Source organism: Eubalaena glacialis, chromosome 10, assembly GCF_028564815.1.
Source record: "Eubalaena glacialis isolate mEubGla1 chromosome 10, mEubGla1.1.hap2.+ XY, whole genome shotgun sequence".
In the NCBI taxonomy this organism is placed as follows: Eukaryota; Metazoa; Chordata; class Mammalia; order Artiodactyla; family Balaenidae; genus Eubalaena; species Eubalaena glacialis.
In genome coordinates this window covers 113696411-113718872 of record NC_083725.1, presented here as the reverse complement: position 1 = coordinate 113718872, position 22462 = coordinate 113696411, and the positions used below count along the sequence as shown (strand labels likewise).

Genomic DNA, 22462 nt, shown 5'->3' with positions numbered 1-22462 from the left:
CAATGACCACAATATTGGGTAAGACTTAGGCAGCAAAATGGCAGAAAATACCTAGCACTCCCTGGAAGGAAGATCACTGTTACTCCCTGTTCTGCTTCTTAAATCTCAAATTGATCAGAGTGAACAGATGAGAAACCCTGGTTTAGGTCAAAACAACAGGAAAGGGTCCAGGGAATAAGAAAATCAGTATATCCCAATTCAATATGCATTTTCATCCTAGGTTCCCTTAAGTGGAGTGAGAGAGAGGCTCATACCTTGAGGAGAAAAAGAAGACAAAGAATGGTATAGACACCACCAGCTGCAGGGTATGCCAGTCTCGAAAGACAAAAGCCAGTCCTCCCAGCATTATCTGTCCAATACTAATGGCACAGGTTATCAGTGTTATTACCATGGCTTTTGATTGGGACCTTGTCCACTCTACAACTGAAAGAAAACCCAATTGGGATATTAATGTCACATAAGGGTGAAATTTCAAGGTCAAATTCAAGGCTTGGAAAATCAAGAAAATCAAAACTGTTGACTTACTGAGCATCCAGTTATTTGTTATAATGACCACAGCAGAACATCCTGACCAGAAGCGTAGTGAGCAGTAAATGAGGAAGGTGGGAGCAAAGGCTGCACAGGTCCCAGAGATGGCAAGCTGGAGCAAACACCACCTGAGAATCAACTTTCTCCCAAACCTAAGAAACAGAGAGGCAGGTTAGATTATGGGAGCAATGATAATTTGTGGTTAAAAAAATTAAGGAAACAAAGCATACTTTGAAATTTAGACAATGTTTTAACAAGTGATTCTTTGTACCTGAAACCTTGAGTAAACAAGAGCTAAATCAGCAACGGAAATAGCTTCATACTAACACTCTGGTTTACAGACTAACATTACTAAAACTTCATCATCCAATCCCCAGGAGGACTCTGACAGGAAGTGATACCATACAAAAAAAACTACAATGTTGGAAACTGGAATATACCATGAGCATTCATTGTACTAACATATGTATTTAGCATAGTGGAGAGTCTGTATAGTGTGTAGAACACAAGAGAGCTAAAAGTGTACTTTGGTCTCTCACCACACAGGTGAAGATGCAACTGATGCAAATGATCAGTGAAGCAATGCATCAAAGTGGTTGAAGATTTATGTAAGAGTCACTCTTTGTTGAATCTGTATTTATAAACCTCAAGTAATGTGCTTTCCTAGAATAGAATATAAGAGCACCATAACCCAGACAGTGGCTATTATATCAATCTCTCACAGGAAAGAATTATGTAAAATGAAGAATGAAGGGAAAAAGAAGGTGAAAGACAAATAAGGAAAAGTGAATTTTGTCTTTCATTGGGCATCAAGAAAAGAGGGTCTTAGTAGAGACAACGTGGACTAAATGAGATGTGCTAATGTAAATATAAGCCCATTGTCTGTAATAAAAACAGACAGACAGTGTTTGGTATTAGGAATTCCTCTGCAATATTTAAAAATAGCATCAAATAATTTCCCCCAAACAAAAAATGGGATACATAAGAACAAACACAACACCAAATAATCATGTTCATAATCACTATCATCATCAAGAAAATAATTTAGAAGAGAAAACTTTATTCTATTATATGTGGACATTTAGTTGTTCAATGCCATCTGCTGAAGAGACTGTTCTTTCTCACATTAAATGATCTTGGCACCCTTGTCAAAAGACAGTTGGCTATAAATGTATGGGTTTATTTCTGAACTCTCAGTTCTATTACATTTGTCTGTGTGTCAATCCTTATACCAGTACCATAATATTTGGTAACTGTAGCTTTATTGTAGTTCTGAAACCGAGATGCATGAGTCCCCTGAATTTACTCTTCTTTTTCAAAATTATTTGGCTATTTGGAGCCCTGATTTCATATGAATATAAGTTTCAGCTTTTCTGTTTCTAGAAAAACATTACATTGGAGTTTTGATAGTGATTTCATTGAAACTGTAGTTGCATTAAATATGATTGACTTCATTGATAATATTAGGTCTTCCTACCTCATTAACATGGGATACTTTCCATTTATTTAGGTCTTCTCTAATTTCTTTCAACAACACTGTATAGTTTTCAACGTGCAAGTCTTTCACATCCTAGGTTAAATTTATTTCTAAGTATTTTATTCCTTTAGAAGATGATGTATGGGTAATAAATTTCCTAATTTTCTTTTCAAATTGTTCACTTCAAATATATAGAAAAACAACTGATTTTTGTGTGTTCGTTTTATACCCTGCAACTTTGTTAAATTCGTTTATTAGTTCTAATGAATTTCTTGGGCATTCTTTGCAATTTTCTATATATATGATCATGTCATCTATATATATATATATAATTATATTCTTATTCTTCCTTTTTACTTTGGGTAAATTTTATTTCTCTTTCTCTCTAATTGCTCTACATAGGTTTACAGTAAGATGTTAAATAGCAGCAATGAAAGCAGACATCTTTATCTTTCTCCTTATCTTAGTGTGAAAGTTAATATTCTTTCACCATTGACTGTAGTGATAGTTGTAGCTTTATTCCTAAACAACCTTTAAAATATTGAGGAAGTTACATTTAATTCCTATATTATTTTCACCAAGAAAATTGTATGATTTTATAAAATGCATCCTATGCATCAGTTGACATTATATAGGTTTTTTTCCTTCATTGTATTGATGTGGTATATTATATTGGATGATTATCTTATGATGAACCACTTTTGCATTTATGGGATAAATCCTATTTGTTTACGGTATATAAACATTTTAATATGCAGTTGGATTCAGTTTGCTTGCGTTTTGTTGAATATTTTTAGGTCTATATTCAGAGGGGATATGGCTCTGTAACTTTCGTTTTTCTGATGCCATTATCTAGCTTTGATATCATAAGAACACTGGTCTTATAGTATGAGTTAGGAAGTTTTCCTCCTTCTGTTTTATGGAAGAGTTCAAGAAGTATTGGCGTTGGATTCAAGATAGCAGAGTAAAAGGACGTGCACTCACTCCCTCTTGCAAGAGCACTGGAATCACAACTAACTGCTGAACAATCATTGACAAGGATACACTGGAACTCATCAAAAAATATACCTCACCTCCAAAGACAAAGGAGAAGCTGCAATGAGATGGTAGGAGGGGCGCAAACAATAAAATCAAATCCCATAACCACAGGGTGCGTGACTCACAAACTGGAGAACAATCATACCACAGAAGTCCATGCACTGGAGTGAAGGTTCTGAGCCCCATGTCAGGCTTCCCAACCTGGGGGTCTGGCAATGGGAGGAGGAATCCCCAGAGAATCAAACTTTGAAGGCTAGCAGGATTTGATTGCAGGACTTTGACAGGACTGGGGGAAACAGAGACTCCACTCTTGGAGGACACACACAAAGTAGTGTGCACATCAGGACCCAGGGGGAAGGAACTGTGACCCCATAGGACATTGAACCAGACATACCTGCTAGTGTTGGAGGGTCTCCCGCAGAGGCCAGGGCTGTGGCTCATCACGGGGACAAGGACACTGGCAGCAGAAATTCTGGGAAGTACTCCTTGGCATGAGACCTCCCAGAGTCTGCCATTAGCCCTACCAAAGAGCCTGTAGCCTCCAATGCTATGTCATCACTGGCCAAACAACCAACAGGGAGGGGACTCAGCCCCACTGATCAGCAGACAAACAGATTAAAGTTTTACTGAGCTCTGCCCAAAAGAGCAACATCCAGCTCTAACCACACTAGCCCCTACCATCAGGAAGCTTCCACAAGCCTCTTAGATAGCCTCATCCACCAGAGGGCAGACAGCAGAAGCAAGAAGAACTAAAATCCTGCATCATGTAGAAGGAAAACCACATTCACAGAAGGACAGACAAAATGAAAATGCAGAGGGCTACATACCAGGTGAAGGAGCAAGATAAAACCCCAGAAAAACAATTAAATGAATTGGAGATAGGCAACCTTCCAGAAAAAGAATTCAAAATAACGATAGTGAAGATGATCCAGGACCTCAGAAAAAGAATGGAGGCAAAGATCGAGAAGATGTAAGAAATGTTTAACAAAGACCTAGAAGAATTAAAGAACAAACACCTAGAAGAATTAAAGAACAAACAACAGAGATGAACAATACAATAACTGAAATGAAAAAAATACACTAGAAGGAATCAATAGCAGAATAACTGAGGCAGAAGAATGGACAAGTGACCTGGAAGACAGAATGGTGGAAATCACTGCCATGGAAAGAATAAAGAAAAAAGAATGAAAAGAAATGAAGACAGCCTAAGAGACGTCTGGGACAACATTAACAAACCAGCATTCACATTATAGGGGTCCCCAAAGGAGAAGAGAAAGAGAAAGGATGCAAGAAAATATTTGAAGAGCTTATAGTCGAAAACTTCCCTAACATGGGAAAGGAAATAGCCATCCAAGTCCAGAAAGCACTTGGATGATTGTTCATCCAAGCAAGAGACTCCCAAGCAGGATAAACCCAAGGAGAAACATGCCAAGACACATAGTAATCAAATCGAAAAAATTAAAGACAAAGAAAAATTATTGAAAGCAACAAGGGGAAAATGACAAATAACATACAAGAGAACTCCTATAAGGTAACGGCTGATTTCTTAGCAGAAAATCTACAAGCCAGAAGGGAGTGGCATGATAGATTTAAAGTGATGAAAGGGAAGAACCTACAACTAAGATTACTCTAGCCAGTAAGGATCTCATTCAGATTCAACAGAGTAATCAAAAGCTTTACAGACAAACAAAAACTAAAAGAACTCAGCACCGCCAAACCAGCTGTACAACAAATGTTAAAGGAACTTCTTTAAGTGGAAAACACAGAGAAGAAACGGACCTACAAAAACAAAACCAAAATAATTTTTAACATGGTAATAGGAACATACATACTGATAATTACCTTCAATGTGAATGGATTAAATGCTCCAGCCAAAAGACACAGGCTGCCTGAATGGATATGCAAACAAGACCCATATATATGCTGTCTACAAGAGACCCACTTCAGACCTAGGGACACATACAGTCCGAAAGTGAGGGGATGGAAAAAGATATTCCATGCAAATGGAAATCAAAACAAAGCTGGAGTAGCAATACTCATATCAGACATAATACTCTTTAAAATAAAGAATGTTATAAGAAACAAGGAAGGACACTACTTAATGATCAAGAGATTAATGCAACAAGAAGATATAACAATTATAAATATATATGCACCCAACACAGGAGCACCTCAATACATAAGGCAAATGCTAACTGCTATAAAAAGGAAATCTACAGTAACACAATAATAGTTGGGGACTTTAACACCTCATGTACAGCAAAGGACAGATCATCCAAACAGAAAATTAATAAGGAAACAAAAGCTTTAAATGACACAATAGACCAGATAGATTTCACTGATATCTATAGGACATTCCATCCGAAAACAACAGATTACACTTTCTTCTCAGGTGCACACGGAACATTCCCCAGGATAGATGACATCTTGGGTCACAAATCAAGCTTCAATAAATTTAAGAAAGTTGAAATCATATCAAGCATCTTTCTGACCAAAACTCTATGAAATTAGAAATAAATTGCAGGGGGAAAAAAGTAAAATACACAAACACATGGAGGGTAAACCATACATTACTAAATAACCAAGAGATCACTGAAGAAATCAAAGAGGAAATCAAAAAATACCTAGAGACAAATTACAAAGAAAACACCATGATCCAAAACCTATGGGAAGCAGCAAAAGCAGTTCTAAGAGGGAAGTTTACAGCAAATATAATCCTACCTCAAGAAACAAGAAAAGTCTCAGATAAACAATCTAACCTTACACCTAAAGGAACTAGAGAAAGAAGAACAAACAAAACCCAAAGTTCGTAGAAGGAAAGAAATCATAAAGATCAGAGCAGAAATAAATGAAATAGAAACAAAGAAAACAATAGCAAAGATCAATAAAACTAAAAGCTGGTTCTGTGAGAAGATAAACAAAATTGATAAATATTTAGCCAGATTCATCAAGAAAAAGAGGTAGAGGACTCAAATCAATAAAATTACAAATGAAAAAGGAGAAGTTACAACAGACACTGCAGAGATACAAAGCATCATAGGAAACTACAACAATCAATTCTATGCCAATAAACTGGACAACCAGGAAGAAATGAACAAATTCTTAGAAAGGTATGACCTTCCAAGACTGAACCAGGAAGAAATAGAAAATATAAACAGGCAAACACTACAAAAAAAGAAAATTGCATACCAATATCACTGATGAATATAGATGCAAAAATCCTCAACAAAATACTAGCAAACAGAATCCAACAACACATTAAAAGCATCATACATCATGATCAAGTGGGATTCATCCCAGTGATGCAAGGATTCTTCAATATACACAAATAAATCAATGTGATTCACCATATTAACAAATTGAAAAATAAAAACCGTATGATCATCTCAATAGATGCAGAAAAAGCTTTTGACAAAATTCAATACCCATTTATGATAAAAACTCTCCAGAAACTGGGCATAGACAGAACATACCTCAACATAATAAAGGCCATATATGACAAACCTATAGCAAACATCATTCTCAATGGTGAAAAATTGAAAGCATTTCCTCTAAGACCAGGAACAAGACAAGGATTGTCTCACCACTATTATTCAACATAGTTTTGGAAGTCCTAGCCATGACAATCAGAGAAGAAAAAGAAATAAAAGGAATACAAATTGGAAAAGAAGAAGTAAAACTCTCACTATTTGCAGATAACATGATACTATACATAGAGAATCCTAAAGATGCCACCAGAAACCTACTAGAGCTAATCAATGAATTTGGTAAAATTGCAGGATACAAAATTAATGCACAGAAATCTCTTACATTACTATACACTAACAATGAAAAGATCAGAAAGAGAAATTAAGGAAACAATCCCATTCACCTCTGCAACAATAAGGATAAAATACCTAGGAATAAACCTACCTAAGGAGGTAAAAGACATGTACTCAGGAAACTGTAAGACACTGATGAAAGAAATCAAAGATGACACAGATGCAGAGATATACCATGTTCTTGCAATGGAAGAACCAATATTGTGAAAATGACTATACTACCCAAAGCAATCTACAGATTCAATGCAATCCCTATCAAATTACCAATGGAATTCTTTACAGAACTAGAACAAAAAAACTTAAAATTTGTATGGAGACACAAAGGCCCCATACAGCCAAAGCAATCTTCAGGGAAAAAAACGGAGCCAGAGGAATCATACTTCCTGGCTTCAGACTATACTACAAAGCTACAGTAATTATGACAATTTTGTACTGGCACAAAAACAGAAACATAGATCAATGATACAGGATAGAAAGACCAGAGATAAACCCACACACATATGGTCAACTAATCTATGACAAAGGAGGCAAGGATATACAATGGAGAAAAGACAGTCTCTTCAATAAGTGGTGTTGGGAAAACTGGATGGCTACATGTAAAATGATGAAATTAGAACACTCCCTAACACCATACACACACATACAAAAAAACTCAAAATGGATTAAAGACTTAAATGTAACACCAGACACTATAAAACTCTTAGAGGAAAACATAGGAAGAACACTCTTTGACATAAATCACAGCAAGACCTTTTTTGACCCACATCCTAGAGTAATGGAAATAAAAACAAAAATAAACAAATGGACCTAACGAAACTTAAAAGCTTTTGCACAGCAAAGCAAACTATAAACAAGACGAAAAGACAACCCTCAGAATGGGAGAAAATATTTGCAAAAGAAGCAACAAACAATGGATCAATCTCCAAAATATACATACAGCTCATGCAGCTCAATATTAAAGAAACAAACAACCCAACCCAAAAATGAGCAGAAGACCTAAATAGACATTTATCCAAAGAAGACATACAGATGGCCAAGAGACACATGAAAAGCTGCTTAACATCACTAATTATTAGAGAAATGCAATACAAAAACAATGAGGTATCACCTCACTCCAGTTAGAATGGGCATCATTAAAAAGTCTACAAATCACAAATGCTGGAGAAGGTGTGGAGAAAAGGGAACCCTCTTGCATCTGTTGGTGGGAATGTAAATTGATACAGCCACTATGGAGAATGGCATGGAGGTTCCTTAAAAAACTAAAAATAGAACTGCATTACAACCCAGCAATCCCACTATTGGGCACATACCCAGAGAAAAACCTAATTCAAAAAGTCATATGCACTCCAATGTTCATTGCAGCACTATTTAAAATAGCCAGATCATGGAAGCAACCTAAATGCCCATTGACAGATGAATAGCTAAAGCAGTTGTGGTGCATATATACAATGGAATATTACTCAGCCATAAAAAGGAATGAAATTGGGTCATTTATAAAGACATGGATGGACCTAGCAACTGTCATACAGATTTAAGTAAGTCAGAAAGTGAAAAACAAAAATAGTATATTAACACATATATGTGGAATCTAGAAAAATGGTACAGATGAACCGGTTTGAAAAGCAGAAATAAAGACACAGATGTAGAGAACAAATGTATGGACACCAAGGGGGGAAAGCGGAGGGGTGTGTGGTGGGGTGAATTGGGAGATTGGGATTGACATATATACACTGATATGTATAAAATAGATAACTAGATGGGGACCTTCAAGAAGGCAGACTAGTAAGAGGTGGAGATCACCTTCTTCCCAACAAATACATCAAAAATACATCTACATGTGGAACAACTCCTACAGAACACCTACTGAACGCTGGAGGAAGACCTCAGATTTCCCAACAGGCAAGAAAATCCACACGTACCTGGGTAGGGCAAAAGAAAAAGAAAAAACAGAGACAAAATAATAGGGACGGGACCTGCACCTCTGGGAGGGAGCTGTGAAGGAGGAAAAGTTTCCAACACTAAGAAGCCTCTTCACTGGCAGAGACAGGGAGTGGGTGGGGGGGAAGCTTCAGAGACCCAGAGGAGAGCTTAGCAACAGGGGTGCAGAGGGCAAAGCAGAGAGATTCCCACACAGAGGATCAGTGCTGACCAGCACTCACCAGCCTGAATGGATTTTCTGCTCACCCCCCAGGGCGGGTGGGGGCTGGGAACTGAGGCTTGGGCTTCAGAGGTCAGATCCCAAGGAGAGGACTGGGGTTGGCTGCATGAACACAGCTTGAAGGGGGCTAGTGCACCACAGCTAACTGGGAGGGAGTCCGGGAAAAAGTCTGGACCTGCCAAAGAGGCAAGAGACCATTGTTTTGGGGTGCGTGAGGAGAGGGGATTCCTTCCCTGTCTGCCCACAGAAGGCAGAGCACTGCCTAAACGAGCTCCAGAGATGGGCACGAGCTGCGGCTATCAGCTCGAACACCAGAGACAGGCATGAAATGCTAACGCTGCTGCTGCAGCCACGAAGAATCCTGTGTGCAAGCGCAGGTCACTATCCACACACACTCCCTCAGGCACCTGTGCAGCACGCCACTGCCAGGGTCTCGTGATCCAGGGACAACTTCCTGAGGAGAAAACACCACACACCTCAGGCTGTTGCAACATCACGGTGACCTCTGCCACCACAGGCTCGCGCCACATTCCAGTTAAAACTACTGTACCCCTCTCTGCTCCTGACATGAGTAAGCAAGAGCCCCCTAATCAGCCACTGCTTTAACCCCTTCCTTCCTGTGGGGAACAGATGCCTGAGAGCGACCTACATCCAGAGGTGCAGCCAAAACCAAAGCTGAACCCCAGGAGCTGTGCGAACAAAGAAGAGAAAGGGAAATTTCTCTGTGCAGCCTCAGGAGCAGTGGACTAAATCCCCACAATCAAGTTGATGAACCCTGCATCTGTGGAACACCTGAGCAGACAACTAATCATCCCAAAATTGAGGCAGTGGACTTTGGCAACAACTGTAGACTTGCGGTTTTCTGCCTGTGACTGACTTGTTTCTGATTGTTATGTTTATCTTATTATAGTTTTTAGCGTTTTTTACCATTGGTAGATTTCTTTATTGGTTTGGTTAAGCTCTTCTTTTTATTATTATATTTATGTTAATAATTATATATTTTTAATTTTTAAAATTTATTTATTTTTTGGTTCTTTCTTTCATTCTCCCTTTTCTTATGAGCTGTGCAGCTGACAGGGTCTTGGTGCTCTGGCCTGGTGTCAGGTCTGAGCATCTGAAGGGGGAGAGCCAAGTTCAGGATATTGGACCACCAGAGACCTCTCAGCCCCATGTAATATCAATCAGTAAGAACTCTCCCAGAGATCTCCATCTCAATGCTAAGACCCAGCTCCACCCAAAGGCCAGCAAGCTCCAGTGCTAGATGTCCCATGCAAAACAACTAGCAGGACAGGAACACAACCCCACGCATTAGCACAGAGGCTGCCTAAAATCATAATAAGTTCACAGACACCCCAAAACACATCACCAGATGCAGCGCTGCCCACCAGAAAGAGAATATCCAGTCCCAACGCCCAGAACACAGGCACCATTCCCCTCCACCAGGAAGCCTACACAACCCACAGAACAAACCTTACCCACTGGGGACAGACACCAAAAACAATGGGAAATAGGATCCTGCAGCCTGTGAAAAGCAGACACCAGACACAGTAAGTTAAGCAAAATGAGAAGATGGAAAAATATGCAGCAGATGAAGGAGCTAACAAATGAAGAGGAAATAGGCAATCTACCTGAAAATAATTCAGAATAAAGAGAGTAAAGATATCCAAAACCTTGGAAATAGAATGGAGAAAATACAAGAAACGTTTAACAAGGAACTAAAAGAACTAAAGAGCAAGCAAACAATCATAAACAACACAATAAATGAAATTAAATATTCTCTGGAAGGAATCAATAGCAGAAAAATTGAGGCGGAAGAACGGATAAGTGACCTGGAAGATAAAATAATGTAAATAACTGCTGCAGAGCAGAATAAAGAAAAAACAATGAAAAGAATTGAGGACAGTCTCAGAGACATCTAGGGCAACATTAAACGCACTACCATTTGAATTATAGGGGTCCCAGAAGTAGTAAACAAAAAGAAAAGGTCTGGGAAAATATTTGAAGAGATTATAGTTGAAAATTTCCCTAATATGGGAAAGGAAATAGTCAATCAAGTCCAGGAAGCGCAGAGACTCCATACAGGATAATTCCAAGGAGAAACATGCCAAGACACATATTAATCTAACTATTAAAAATTAAATATGAAGAAAAAATATTAAAAGCAGCAAGGGAAAAGCAACAAATAATGTACAAGGGAATCCCCATAAGGTGAACAGGTGATCTTTCAGCAGAAGTTCTGCAAGCCAGAAGGGAGTGGTAGGATATATTTGAAGTGATGAAAGGGGAAAATCTACAACAAAGATTACTGTACGCAGCAAAGATCTCATTCAGATTTGACAGAGAAATTAAACCTTTACAGACAAGCAAAAAATTAACAGAATTTGGCACCACCAAACCAGCTTTACAACAAATGCTAAAGGAACTTCTCTAGGCAGGAAACACAAGGGAAGGAAAAAACCTACAAGGACAAATGCAAAACAATTAAGAAAATGGTAATAGGAACATACATATCGATAATTACTTTAATTGTAAAAGGATTAAATGCTGCAATCAAAAGATATAAACCGGCTGAATGGATACAAAAACAAGACCCGTATATATGCTGTCTACAAGAGACCCACTTCAGACCTAGGGACACATTCAGACTGAAAGTGAGGGGATGGTAAAAGATATTCCATGCAAATGGAAATCAAAAGAAAGCTGGAGTAGCCATTCTCATATCAGACAAAATAGATTTTAAAGTAAAGAGTATTACAAGAGACAAAGAAGGACAGTACATAATGATCAAGGGATCAATCCAAGAAGAAGATATAACAATTGTAAATATTTATGCACCCAACTATAGGAGCACCTCAATACATAAGGCAAATGCTAACAGCCATAAAAGGGAAAATCGAGAGTAACACAATCATAGTAGGGTACTTTAACACCCCACTATCACCAATGGACAAATCATCCAAAATGAAAATAAATAAGGAAACACAAGCTTTAAATGATACATTAAACAAGATGGACTTAATAGATATTTATAGGACATTCCATCCAAAAACAGCAGATTACACTTTCTTCTCAAGTGCTAATGGAACATTCTCTAGGATAGATCATATCTTGGGTCACAAATCAAGCCTTAGTAAGTTTAAGAAAATTGAAATTGTATCAAGTATCTTTTCCGACCACAACGCTATGAGACTAGATATCAATTACATGAAAAAATCCGTAAAAAATACAAACACATGGAAGGTAAACAATACACTACTAAACAACCAAGAGATCACTGAAGAAATCAAAGAGGAAATCAAAAAATACCTAGAAACAAATGACAATGAAAACAGGATGACTCAAAACCTATGGGATGCAGCAAAAGCATTTCTAAGAGGAAAGTTCATAGCAATACAATCCTCTCTCAGGAAACAAGACACATCTCAAACAATCTACCTTCCACCTAAAGCAATTAGAGAAAGAAGAAAAAAAAAACCACCAAAGTTAGCAGAAAGAAAGAAATCATAAAGATCAGATCAAAAATAAATGAAAAAGAAATGAAGGAAACAATAGCAAAGAACAATAAAAATAAAAGCTGGTTCTTTGAGAAGAGGAACAAAATTGATAAACCATTAGCCAGCCTCATCAAGAAAAAAAGGGAGAAGACTCAAATCAACAGAATTAGAAATGAAAAAGGAGAAGTAAAAACCAACACTGCAGAAATACTACAAGCAACTATATGCCAATAAAATGGACAACCTGGAAGAAATGGACAAATTCTTAGAAAAGCACAACCTTCTGAGACTGAACCAGGAAGAATTAGAAAATATGAACAGACCAATCACAAGCACTGAAATTGAAACTGTGATTAAATATCTTCCAACAAACAAAAGCCCAGGACCAGATGGCTTCACAGGCGAATTTTATCAAACATTTAGAGAAGAGCTAACACCTATCCTTCTCAAACTCTTCCAAAATATAGCAGAGGGAGGAACACTCCCAAACTCATTCTACAAGGCCACCATCACTCTGATACCAAAACCAGACAAAGATGTCACAAAGAAAGAAAACTACAGGCCAATATCACTGATGAACATAGATGAAAAAATCCTCAACAAAATACAAGAAAACAGAATTGAACAGCACATTAAAAGGATCATACACTATGATCAAGTGGGATTTATCCCAGGAATGCAAGGATTCTTCAATATATGCAACTCAATCAACGTGTTACACCATATTAACAAATTGAAGTAGAAAAACCATATTATCATCTCAATAGATGCAGAGAAAGCTTTTGACAAAATTCAACACCCATTTATGATAAAAACCCTCCAGAGAGTAGGCATAGAGGGAACTTTCCTCAACATAATAAAGGCCATATATGACAAACCCACAGCCAACATTGTCCTCAATGGTGAAAACCTGAAACCATTTCCACTAAGATCAGGAACAAGATAAGGTTGCCCACTCTCACCACTATTATTCAACATAGTTTTGGAAGTTTTAGCCACAACAGAGAAGAAAAAGAAATAAAATGAATCCAAATCAGAAAAGAAGAAGTAAAGCTGTCACTGTTTGCAGATGACATGATACTATAAATGGAGAATCCTAAAGATGCTACCAGAAAACTACTAGAGCTAATCAATGAATTTGGTAAAGTAGCAGGATACAAAATTAATGCACAGAAATCTCTTGCATTCCTATACACTAATGATGAAAAATCTGAAAGTGAAATTAAGAAAACACTCCCATTTACCATTCCAGCAAAAAAAAAAGAATATCTAGGAATAAACCTACCTAAGGAGACAAAAGACCTGTATGCAGAAAATTATAAGACACTGATGAAAGAAATTAAAGATGATACAAATAGATGGAGAGATATACCATGTCATTGGATTGGAAGAATCAACATTGTGAAAATGACTCTACTACCCAAAACAATCTACAGATTCAATGCAATCCCTATCAAACTACGACTGGCATTCTTCACAGAACTAGAACAAAAAATTTCAAAATTTGTATGGAAACACAAAAGACCCTGAATAGCCAAAGCAATCTTGACAAAGAAAAACGGATCTGGAGGAATCAGGCTCCCTGACTTCAGACTATACTACAAAGCTACAGTAATCAAGACAGTAGGTACTGGCACAGAATCAGAAATATAGATCAATGGAACAGGATAGAAAGCCCAGAGATAAACCTATGCCCATATGATCACCTTATCTTTGATAAAGGAGGCAAGAGTATACAATGGAGAAAAGACAGCCTCTTCAATAAGTGGTGCTGGGAAAACTGGACAGCTACATGTAAAAGAATGAAATTAGAACACTCCCTAACACCATACACAAAAATAAACTCAAAGTGGATTAAAGACCTAAATGTAAGGCCAGACACCATCAAACTCTTAGAGAAAAACATAGGCATAACACTCTATGACATAAATCACAACAAGATCCTTTTTGACCTACCTCCTAGAGAAATGGAAATAAAAACAAAAATAAACAAATGGGACCTAATGAAACTTTAAAGCTTTTGCACAGCAAAGGAAACCATAAACAAGACGAAAGGACAACCCTCAGAATGGGAGAAAATATTTGCAAATGAAGCAACTGACAAAGGATTAATCTCCAAAACATACAAGCAACTCATGCAGCTCAATATCAAAAAAACAAACAACCCAATCCAAAAATGGGCTGAAGACCTAAATAGACATTTCTCCAAAGAAGATATACAGATTGCTAACAAATACATGAAAGAATGCTCAACATCATTAATCATTAGAGAAATGCAAATCAAAACTACAATGAGATATCATCTTACACTAGTCAGAATGGCCATCATCAAAAAATCTACAAACAATAAATGCTGGAGAGGGTGTGGAGAAAAGGGAACCCTCTTGCACTGTTGGTGGGAATGTAAATTGATACAGCCACTATGGAGAACAGTCTGGAGATTCCTTAAAAAACTAAAAATAGAACTACCATATGATCCAGCAATCCCACTATTGGGGATACACTCTGAGAAAACCATAATTCAATGAGTCATGTACCACAATGTTCATTGCAGCACTATTTACAATAGCCAGGAAATGGAAGCAACCTAAGTGTCCATCGACAGATGAATGGATAAAGAAGATGTGGCACATATATACAATGGAATATTACTCAGCCATCCAAAGAAATGAAAATGAGTTATTTGTAGTAAGGTGGATGGACCTGGAATCTGTCATACAGAGTGAAGTAAATCAGAAAGAGAAAAACAAATACCGTATGCTAACACATATATTTGGAATCTAAAAAAAACCAAATGGTTCTGAAGAATCTGGGAGCAGGACAGGAATAAAGATGGAGACGTAGAGAATGGACTTGAGGACACGGTGAGGAGGAAGGGTAAGCTGGGAAGAAGTGAGAGAGTAGCATTGACATATATACACTATCAAATGTTAAACAGATAGCTAGTCGGAAGCAGCTGCATAACACAGGGAGATCAGCTCAGTGCTTTGTGTCCACCTAGAGGGGTGGGATAGGGAGGGTGGGAGGGAGATGAAGAGGGAGGGGATTTGGGGATATATGTATACGTATAGCTGATTCACTTTTTATACAGCAGAAACTAACACAACAATGTAAAGCAATTATAGTCCAATAAAGATGTTAAAAAAAAAAAAGAAAAAAGAAAGCTCTCAAATAACATTAATTTACACCTGAAGGAACTGGAAAAGAGGAAAAACTAAGCCCAATGCTAGCAGAAGGAAAGAAATAACTAAGAGCAGTTCAGAAATAAATAAAATAGAAGCTAGGAAAACAATAGAAACCATCAACAAAACCAAGTCGCAATTTTTTGAAAAAGTAAACAAAATTGACAAACTTATTTGACTAAGAAAATGAGAGAATATTTAAATTAAAAAATTTAAAATGAAAGCAGATAGATTACAGCTGATACTACAGAGATACAAAGAGACTACTACAGATATTTATAAGTGACAAAGTGGATAACCTAGAACAAAGGGAAAAATTTCTAGAAACATACAATCTAACAAGACAGAAACAGCAAATTCAATATCTGAACACACCAATAATGATGAAAGATATTGAATCACTAATCAAAACCTCACCCATCCTCAAAAGAAAATATCCAAAATATTTAAACATATATAACTCAATATCAAGAAAAGTAAACAACCCTATATAAAAATGGGCAGAAGACCTGATTAGACATTTTTCCAAATACAAAAACAGATGACCAACTGGCACATGAAAAGATACTCAACACTAGGAATCATCAGATAATGCAAATCCAAATCACAATGAGATATCACTTCAAACCTATCAAATACCTATCATGAAATAGACCACAAACAACAACTCTTGGTGAAAATGCAGAGAAAACGGAACTTTTATACATTGTTGGTGGGAATGTGAATTGGTGCAGAAACTACGTAAACCAGTATGGAGTTTCCTCAAAAAACTAGAAATAGACTACCATATGATCCAGCAATACCACTTCTGGATACATATCTGAAAAGAAAAAATACACCATTCAAAAAGATAAGTGCATACAAATGTTCATAGCAGCATTATTTACAATAGAAAAGATATGAAAGCAACCTAAGTGTCCATCAACAGATGAATGAATAAAGAAGATATTATATATATATATATACACACACATATATATATACATATATACATACAATGGAATATTACTCAATGATAAAAAAGAAGGAAATTCTACAATTTGCAACACTGTGGATGGGCCTACAGAGTATTATGCTTAGAGAAAAAAGTCAGACAGAAAAAGACAAATACTCTGTGTTTTCATTTATATGTGGAATCTAAAAAATAATACAAATGAATTATGTAATTATACAGAAACAGACTCACAAACTAGGGGTTACCAATGGGGAAAGGGAAGGGCGGGGGAGGCAAGATATGGGATGAGATTAAGAGACATAAACTACTATGAATAAAATAGATAAGCCACAAGGATAAATTGTAGAGCACAGGTAAATGTAGCTGTTAATTTGTAATAACTTTAAATGGAATATAATCTATAAAAATATTGAATCACAATTTTATGTACTTGAAACTAATACAATACTATAAATTGACTATATTTAAACTTTTTAAAAAAGACCTGATAATTTCACAGGTGAATTCTTACAAACATTTGAAGAAGAATAAACACCAACTCTTCTCAAACATTTCCAAAACACTGAAGAGGAGAATACAGTCTCAAACTCATTTTATTTTTTTTAAATTTATTTATTTTTTTATTTATTTAATATCTTTATTGAAGTATAATTACTGTACAATGTTGTGTTAGCTTCTGCTGTACAACAAAGTGAATCAGTCATATGTATACGTATATCCCCCATCTCCTCCCTCGTGAGCCTCCCTCCCACCCTCCCTATCCCACCCCTCTAGGTCATCACCAAGCATCGAGCTGATCTCCCTGTGCTATGCAGCAGCTTCCCATTAGCCATCCATTTTACATTTGGTAGTGTATATATGTCAATGTTACTCTCTCACTTCGTCCCAGCTTCCCCTTCCCCCTGTGTCCTCAAGTCCATTCTCTATGTCTGCATCTTTATTCCTGCCCTGCCACTAGGTTCATCAGTACCATTTTTTCAGTTTCCATACATGTGTGCTAGCATACATTTTCCTGTTGTTTTTCTCTTTCTGACTTACTTTACTGTGTATGACAGACTCTAGGTCTATCCACCTTACAAATAACTCAATTTCGTTCCTTTTCATGGCTGAGTAATATTTCATTGTATGTATGTGCCACATATTCTTCATCCATTCATCTGTCGATGGACATTTAGGTTGCTGCCATGTCCTGGCTATTGTAAATAGTGCTGCAATGAACTTTGTGGTACATGTATCTTTTTGAATTATGGTCAAACTCATTTTAGAAGACCACCATTTTCAAGATATCAAAATCAGATAAGGACACAACAAGAAAACTACAGTCCAACATCTCTGATGAATATAGATGCAAAAAATTTCTCATCAAAATAATAGCAAACCAGGGCTTCCCTGGTGGTGCAGTGGTTGAGAATCTGCCTGCCAATGCAGGGGACACGGGTCCGAGCCCTGGTCTGGGAGGATCTCACATGCCGCAGAGCAACTGGGCCCGTGAGCCACAACTACTGAGCCTGCACGTCTGGAGCCTGTGCTCTGCAACAAGAGAGGCCGCGACAGTGAGAGGCCCGCACACCACAATGAAGAGTGGCCCCCACTTGCCGCAACTAGAGAAAGCCCTCGCACAGAAACGAAGACCCAACACAGCCAAAAAATAAATAAATAAATTAAAAAAACAAAAAAAACAAAAACATTAAGAATTCAGAGATTGTAAATATGACAAAATTAAACTTATTAAAAAAATCATATGATCATTTCAAAAGATAAAGAAAAATCCATTTATATAATACAATATCTTTTCATGATAAAAATGCTCGATTAATTGGGTGTAGAAGGAACATAACTCAACACAATAAAGGTGATATATGACAAGCCTTCAGATAACATCGTACTCAGTAGTGACAGTTTGCAAGATTTTCCTCTAAGTTCAAGGGAATAAAGGGAGCCCACTCACACCACTCCTATCAGCATAATCCTGGAAGTCCTAATCAGAGCTATCAGACAAGAAAAGGAAGTAAAATGCATTCAAACGGGAAAGAAGGAATTATATTCTTTTTGTTACAGATGATATGGACTTGTATATAGAAAACCCTGAAGACTCAACCAAAAACTTTGTTAGAACTTATCTACAAATTCAGTACAGTTGCGGGAAACAAAATCAACTTATGAAAATCAAACACATTTCTATATACCAACAATGAAATATCTGAAAAGGGTAATAAAAGAAACAATCCCATTTACTATAGCAACAAAAACAATAAAATGATTAAGGAGGTGAAAGATCTGGACACTGAAAAAAACAAGATGATGAAAGAAATTGAAGTGGACAAAAATAAATGGAAAGAACTCATGTTCATGGATGGGAAAAATTAATATTTTTTAAATGTCCACACTACCCAGAGCCATCTATAGATTCAGTGCAATATCTATCAAAATTCCAGTGGCATCTTTCACAGAAACAGAAAAAAACTGTCCAAAAATTTATATGAAATCACAAATGAACCCAAATAGTCAAAGCAATCCTGACAAAGAAGATCCAAGCTAGAAGCAGAACACTGTCTATTTCAAGTTATGTTACAAAGCTATAATAATCAAAAGAGTATGGACTGGCATATAAAGAGACACATAAACCAATAGAACAGAATCATGATTCGAGAGGTGACACAATCAGAGTCCACAATTTTCAGCTGTAAGATTAAAGGATGTTAGGCTTACAGATGACAAGGGATACTTTAAGCCTTCCATTTCCCCTATGGGAGACTTGAGTATGTGGCAGCCATGCTGGTCCTCTTACTTTTGGATGACCATTGCCAGGCACAGGATAACCCAAACTTCTCGCTCCAAAAATTATGACTCCTGAGTTCTATAGATTAGTTACCTTATATTGTTGAAAGTATTACCTCTAATGAGACTTTTTTCTCTTACAAAATTAAACATACAGATTATAGCCACAATTATTTCTAAATCAACTTCAGTACCATCTCACTGAGCACACAAATTTTATAGAAATCAATACTAATTACAGTGGGGTAACCATGATATGAGGACTAATGTGAGAACCCACAAGCATTTAGCTCACTGAATCCTTGGGAAAGGCCTACAATGCTGTTTCTTCAAACAGGCAGAACCTCCTATCTTGAAGCACCTTCCTCTCACTTCCCATTGGTAACTCCTTCTCACCTTTATAAATGAAGTTTATGGTAACTCACCTCTAACTACTATTCTGAAATGCACCCAGATCTTATGAAGAGGTCATTTCTGTGTCCAGTAGAGAGAGCTCTGTGGCACAAAATGACATTCATCACAATAATTCTAATTCTGCATTTCCATCTATAGCTCCCTTGGAACCAAGGCAACCCACGACAGTATAAATTGTATATTGGTACTCAATAAAGAATCTTTATGAAACAGTTAATCATAAACTGTGAAAACACCACAGAGGAATGTCAGCAGTGATCTGGAGACACTCACCTGTCTGAGAGATGGCCATATATGAGGCCCCCCACCAGCATTCCAGCCATGAATAGGGATTGAACCACTGGTTTCTGTGACTGATAATCACATACGAGGTCCCACTGGAAGAGAAGGAAACCAGCACAGAGGAGCTTCACGGCATCTTTTAACACTCGATGTGCACTCACTCCAATAGCCCTCAGTGAACACGCCCTCTGGTTTCCTTTACTACATCTACTCATCTGTATCATTCATGTCTCAGCTTAAGCATGGCTTTCTCTAGATCCTCAGCTCACTCTCCCAGGTTATACCAGGGCCAATCTTCATATTGACTGAGCACCGCATACCTCAGTGGTTCTCAATCTTTGTCACACATTGGAAAAATTGAGGTTTGTTTATTTTTTTTAATCACTGATGCCTGGATCACACCTATAGTGAAATACATTCTGATTTGTTTCTCTGACAATTAGTCAGGAAATGGAATTTTTTTTAATTAATTAATTTATTTATTTATTTATTTTTATTTAATTTAATTTATTTATTTATGGCTGTGTTGGGTCTTTGTTTCTGTGCGAGGGCTTTCTCTAGTTGCGGCAAGCGGGGGCCACTCTTCATCGCGGTGCGCAGGCCTCTCACTGTCGCGGCCTCTCTTGTTGTGGAGCACAGGCTCCAGACGCTCAGGCTCAGCAATTGTGGCTCACGGGCCTAGTCGCTCCGCGGCATGTGGGATCCTCCCAGACCAGGGCTCGAACCCGTGTCCCCTGCATTGGCAGGCAGATTCTCAACCACTGTGCCACCAGGGAAGCCCAGGAAATGGAATTTTTTAAAGTTAATACAAATATTTCCAATTGCAACTAGACTGAGAACAAGTGACCAAGAATAATTTTTCACACATTATATTAAGTATGTCCTTGTCTAAACATCAATATTCACATTAAATTTTAAGCTTTGTGATAGTAAAATTCATAACCAGTTTATTGATTTCATCATCCTCAGTTGTAATGTAAGTGTTTGGCAATTAAAAAGATAAACAATCACTGAAAGAATAAAAGAGAGCTGGTTATACTATCTACTCAGTAACTGAATATTTGAACAGTGCCTACTTATGTTATTCTAAACACCCACACCATGTACTCAGAAGAGGTAAATGGGGCCTTTACCTCAGTCACAATGGTGGAGGAGAAGGAGCTTCGGTCATACACCCAGCCATCCACACAGGGCTCCGTGTCCAGGTCAGTCATGTTGGGGAAGGTCCCGTTCAGTTGAAGGAGCTGCCACTGGGGGAGGAGGAAGCGATGACATTTCTCTGGTTTCAAGTTAGAATCCAACGGGATGATGATTCTCAGGAGGACATCAGGGCTGAAGATCCCAGTGTCATTATCAGAGACAGTGTCATTATCAAGGATGGGGACCCAGCAGCGATGACCAGGAATGGCTGCAGTGAAGTTCTCCAGCAGTATGTGACAGGCTGCTATCATGACCGGAGGAAGAATGAAAACCATCTGAATGATCTGGAATTTTCCCAGGCCACCAACTTCATTCAGGAGCTCCTCAAAGGCCATTGTGAAGAGGCAATTTTCAAGAAAACTCACAATGAATTTGTAAAGATAAGTTCAAAGGGAGAAAAATGTTTCCTTTCATTAACTCACACTAAATCTATGTGACCTCACATCAGTTTCTCGTCAATGGTTCTCGTCACTTCGCTACTGCACCAGAACATGGGAAGCAGTTTCCCCAATCTGTCTGGAATCACGAGGTATTCGTTTTTTAAGTAAAGTCATAGAGAAAATTATTTACCAAAGATACTTCTATCTGATGAACATTAAATCTGTTTAAAGGTTTACTCACTTAACGTGCTTCTTCTCAGTGATTCTGTAAAATCAACATTGGACTTTGGCATGTACATGGTCTCTAAATAATCTAAAATATGCCTGCTACAGTCTTTAGTCACTTCCAGAAAATGGAATTTGAGAGACACAGAAGTGAATGCTTTATGATTTTTCTGGGGAAAGAACAGAAAGCAAGTGTTTTTCTTGTTTATACTGACTTTAAATTACAATAATTAACAAAATATAATCCTTTGTTTCTAATTAAAGCATAGTGGAATATGGTGCAATTACTACCTTTTAGCAACTGATATTGTGCTTCAGTATCAGTCACACCCAGAACTCAAAATAATTTTAAATTCCTTCAAATAAAGATACTGGAGAAAGACAGAGGTGAGCTCACCTAAGGATTTATCTTCTGAGGTTTTCCATTACAGAATATATTAAGGATCTTTTATGTGCTACTGGTCAGAATCCTGATGAATTGGTCATTTTATCAAGATGCTCCTGGCCTCTTTACATCTAGTAATGCTTCT

General features: G+C 37.4%; 1 protein-coding gene across 3 annotated transcripts in view; it reads right to left on the bottom strand.

Moving 5' to 3' along the window:
- Positions 1–21828, bottom strand: part of LOC133099712 (solute carrier family 22 member 10-like) — a 31401-nt gene extending 9573 nt beyond the window's left edge. For all 3 annotated transcript variants that reach the window (XM_061203528.1, XM_061203529.1, XM_061203530.1), the window contains exons 1-4: positions 21261–21828; positions 20119–20222; positions 526–680; positions 255–423 (exon numbers count right to left, since the gene is read on the bottom strand). In XM_061203528.1, coding sequence (XP_061059511.1) covers positions 255–423; positions 526–680; positions 20119–20222; positions 21261–21662 — 830 coding nt within the window. In that variant the 5' untranslated portion in view covers positions 21663–21828. The remainder of the gene's footprint in view (positions 1–254; positions 424–525; positions 681–20118; positions 20223–21260) is intronic.
- Positions 21829–22462: the final 634 nt, after the last annotated feature.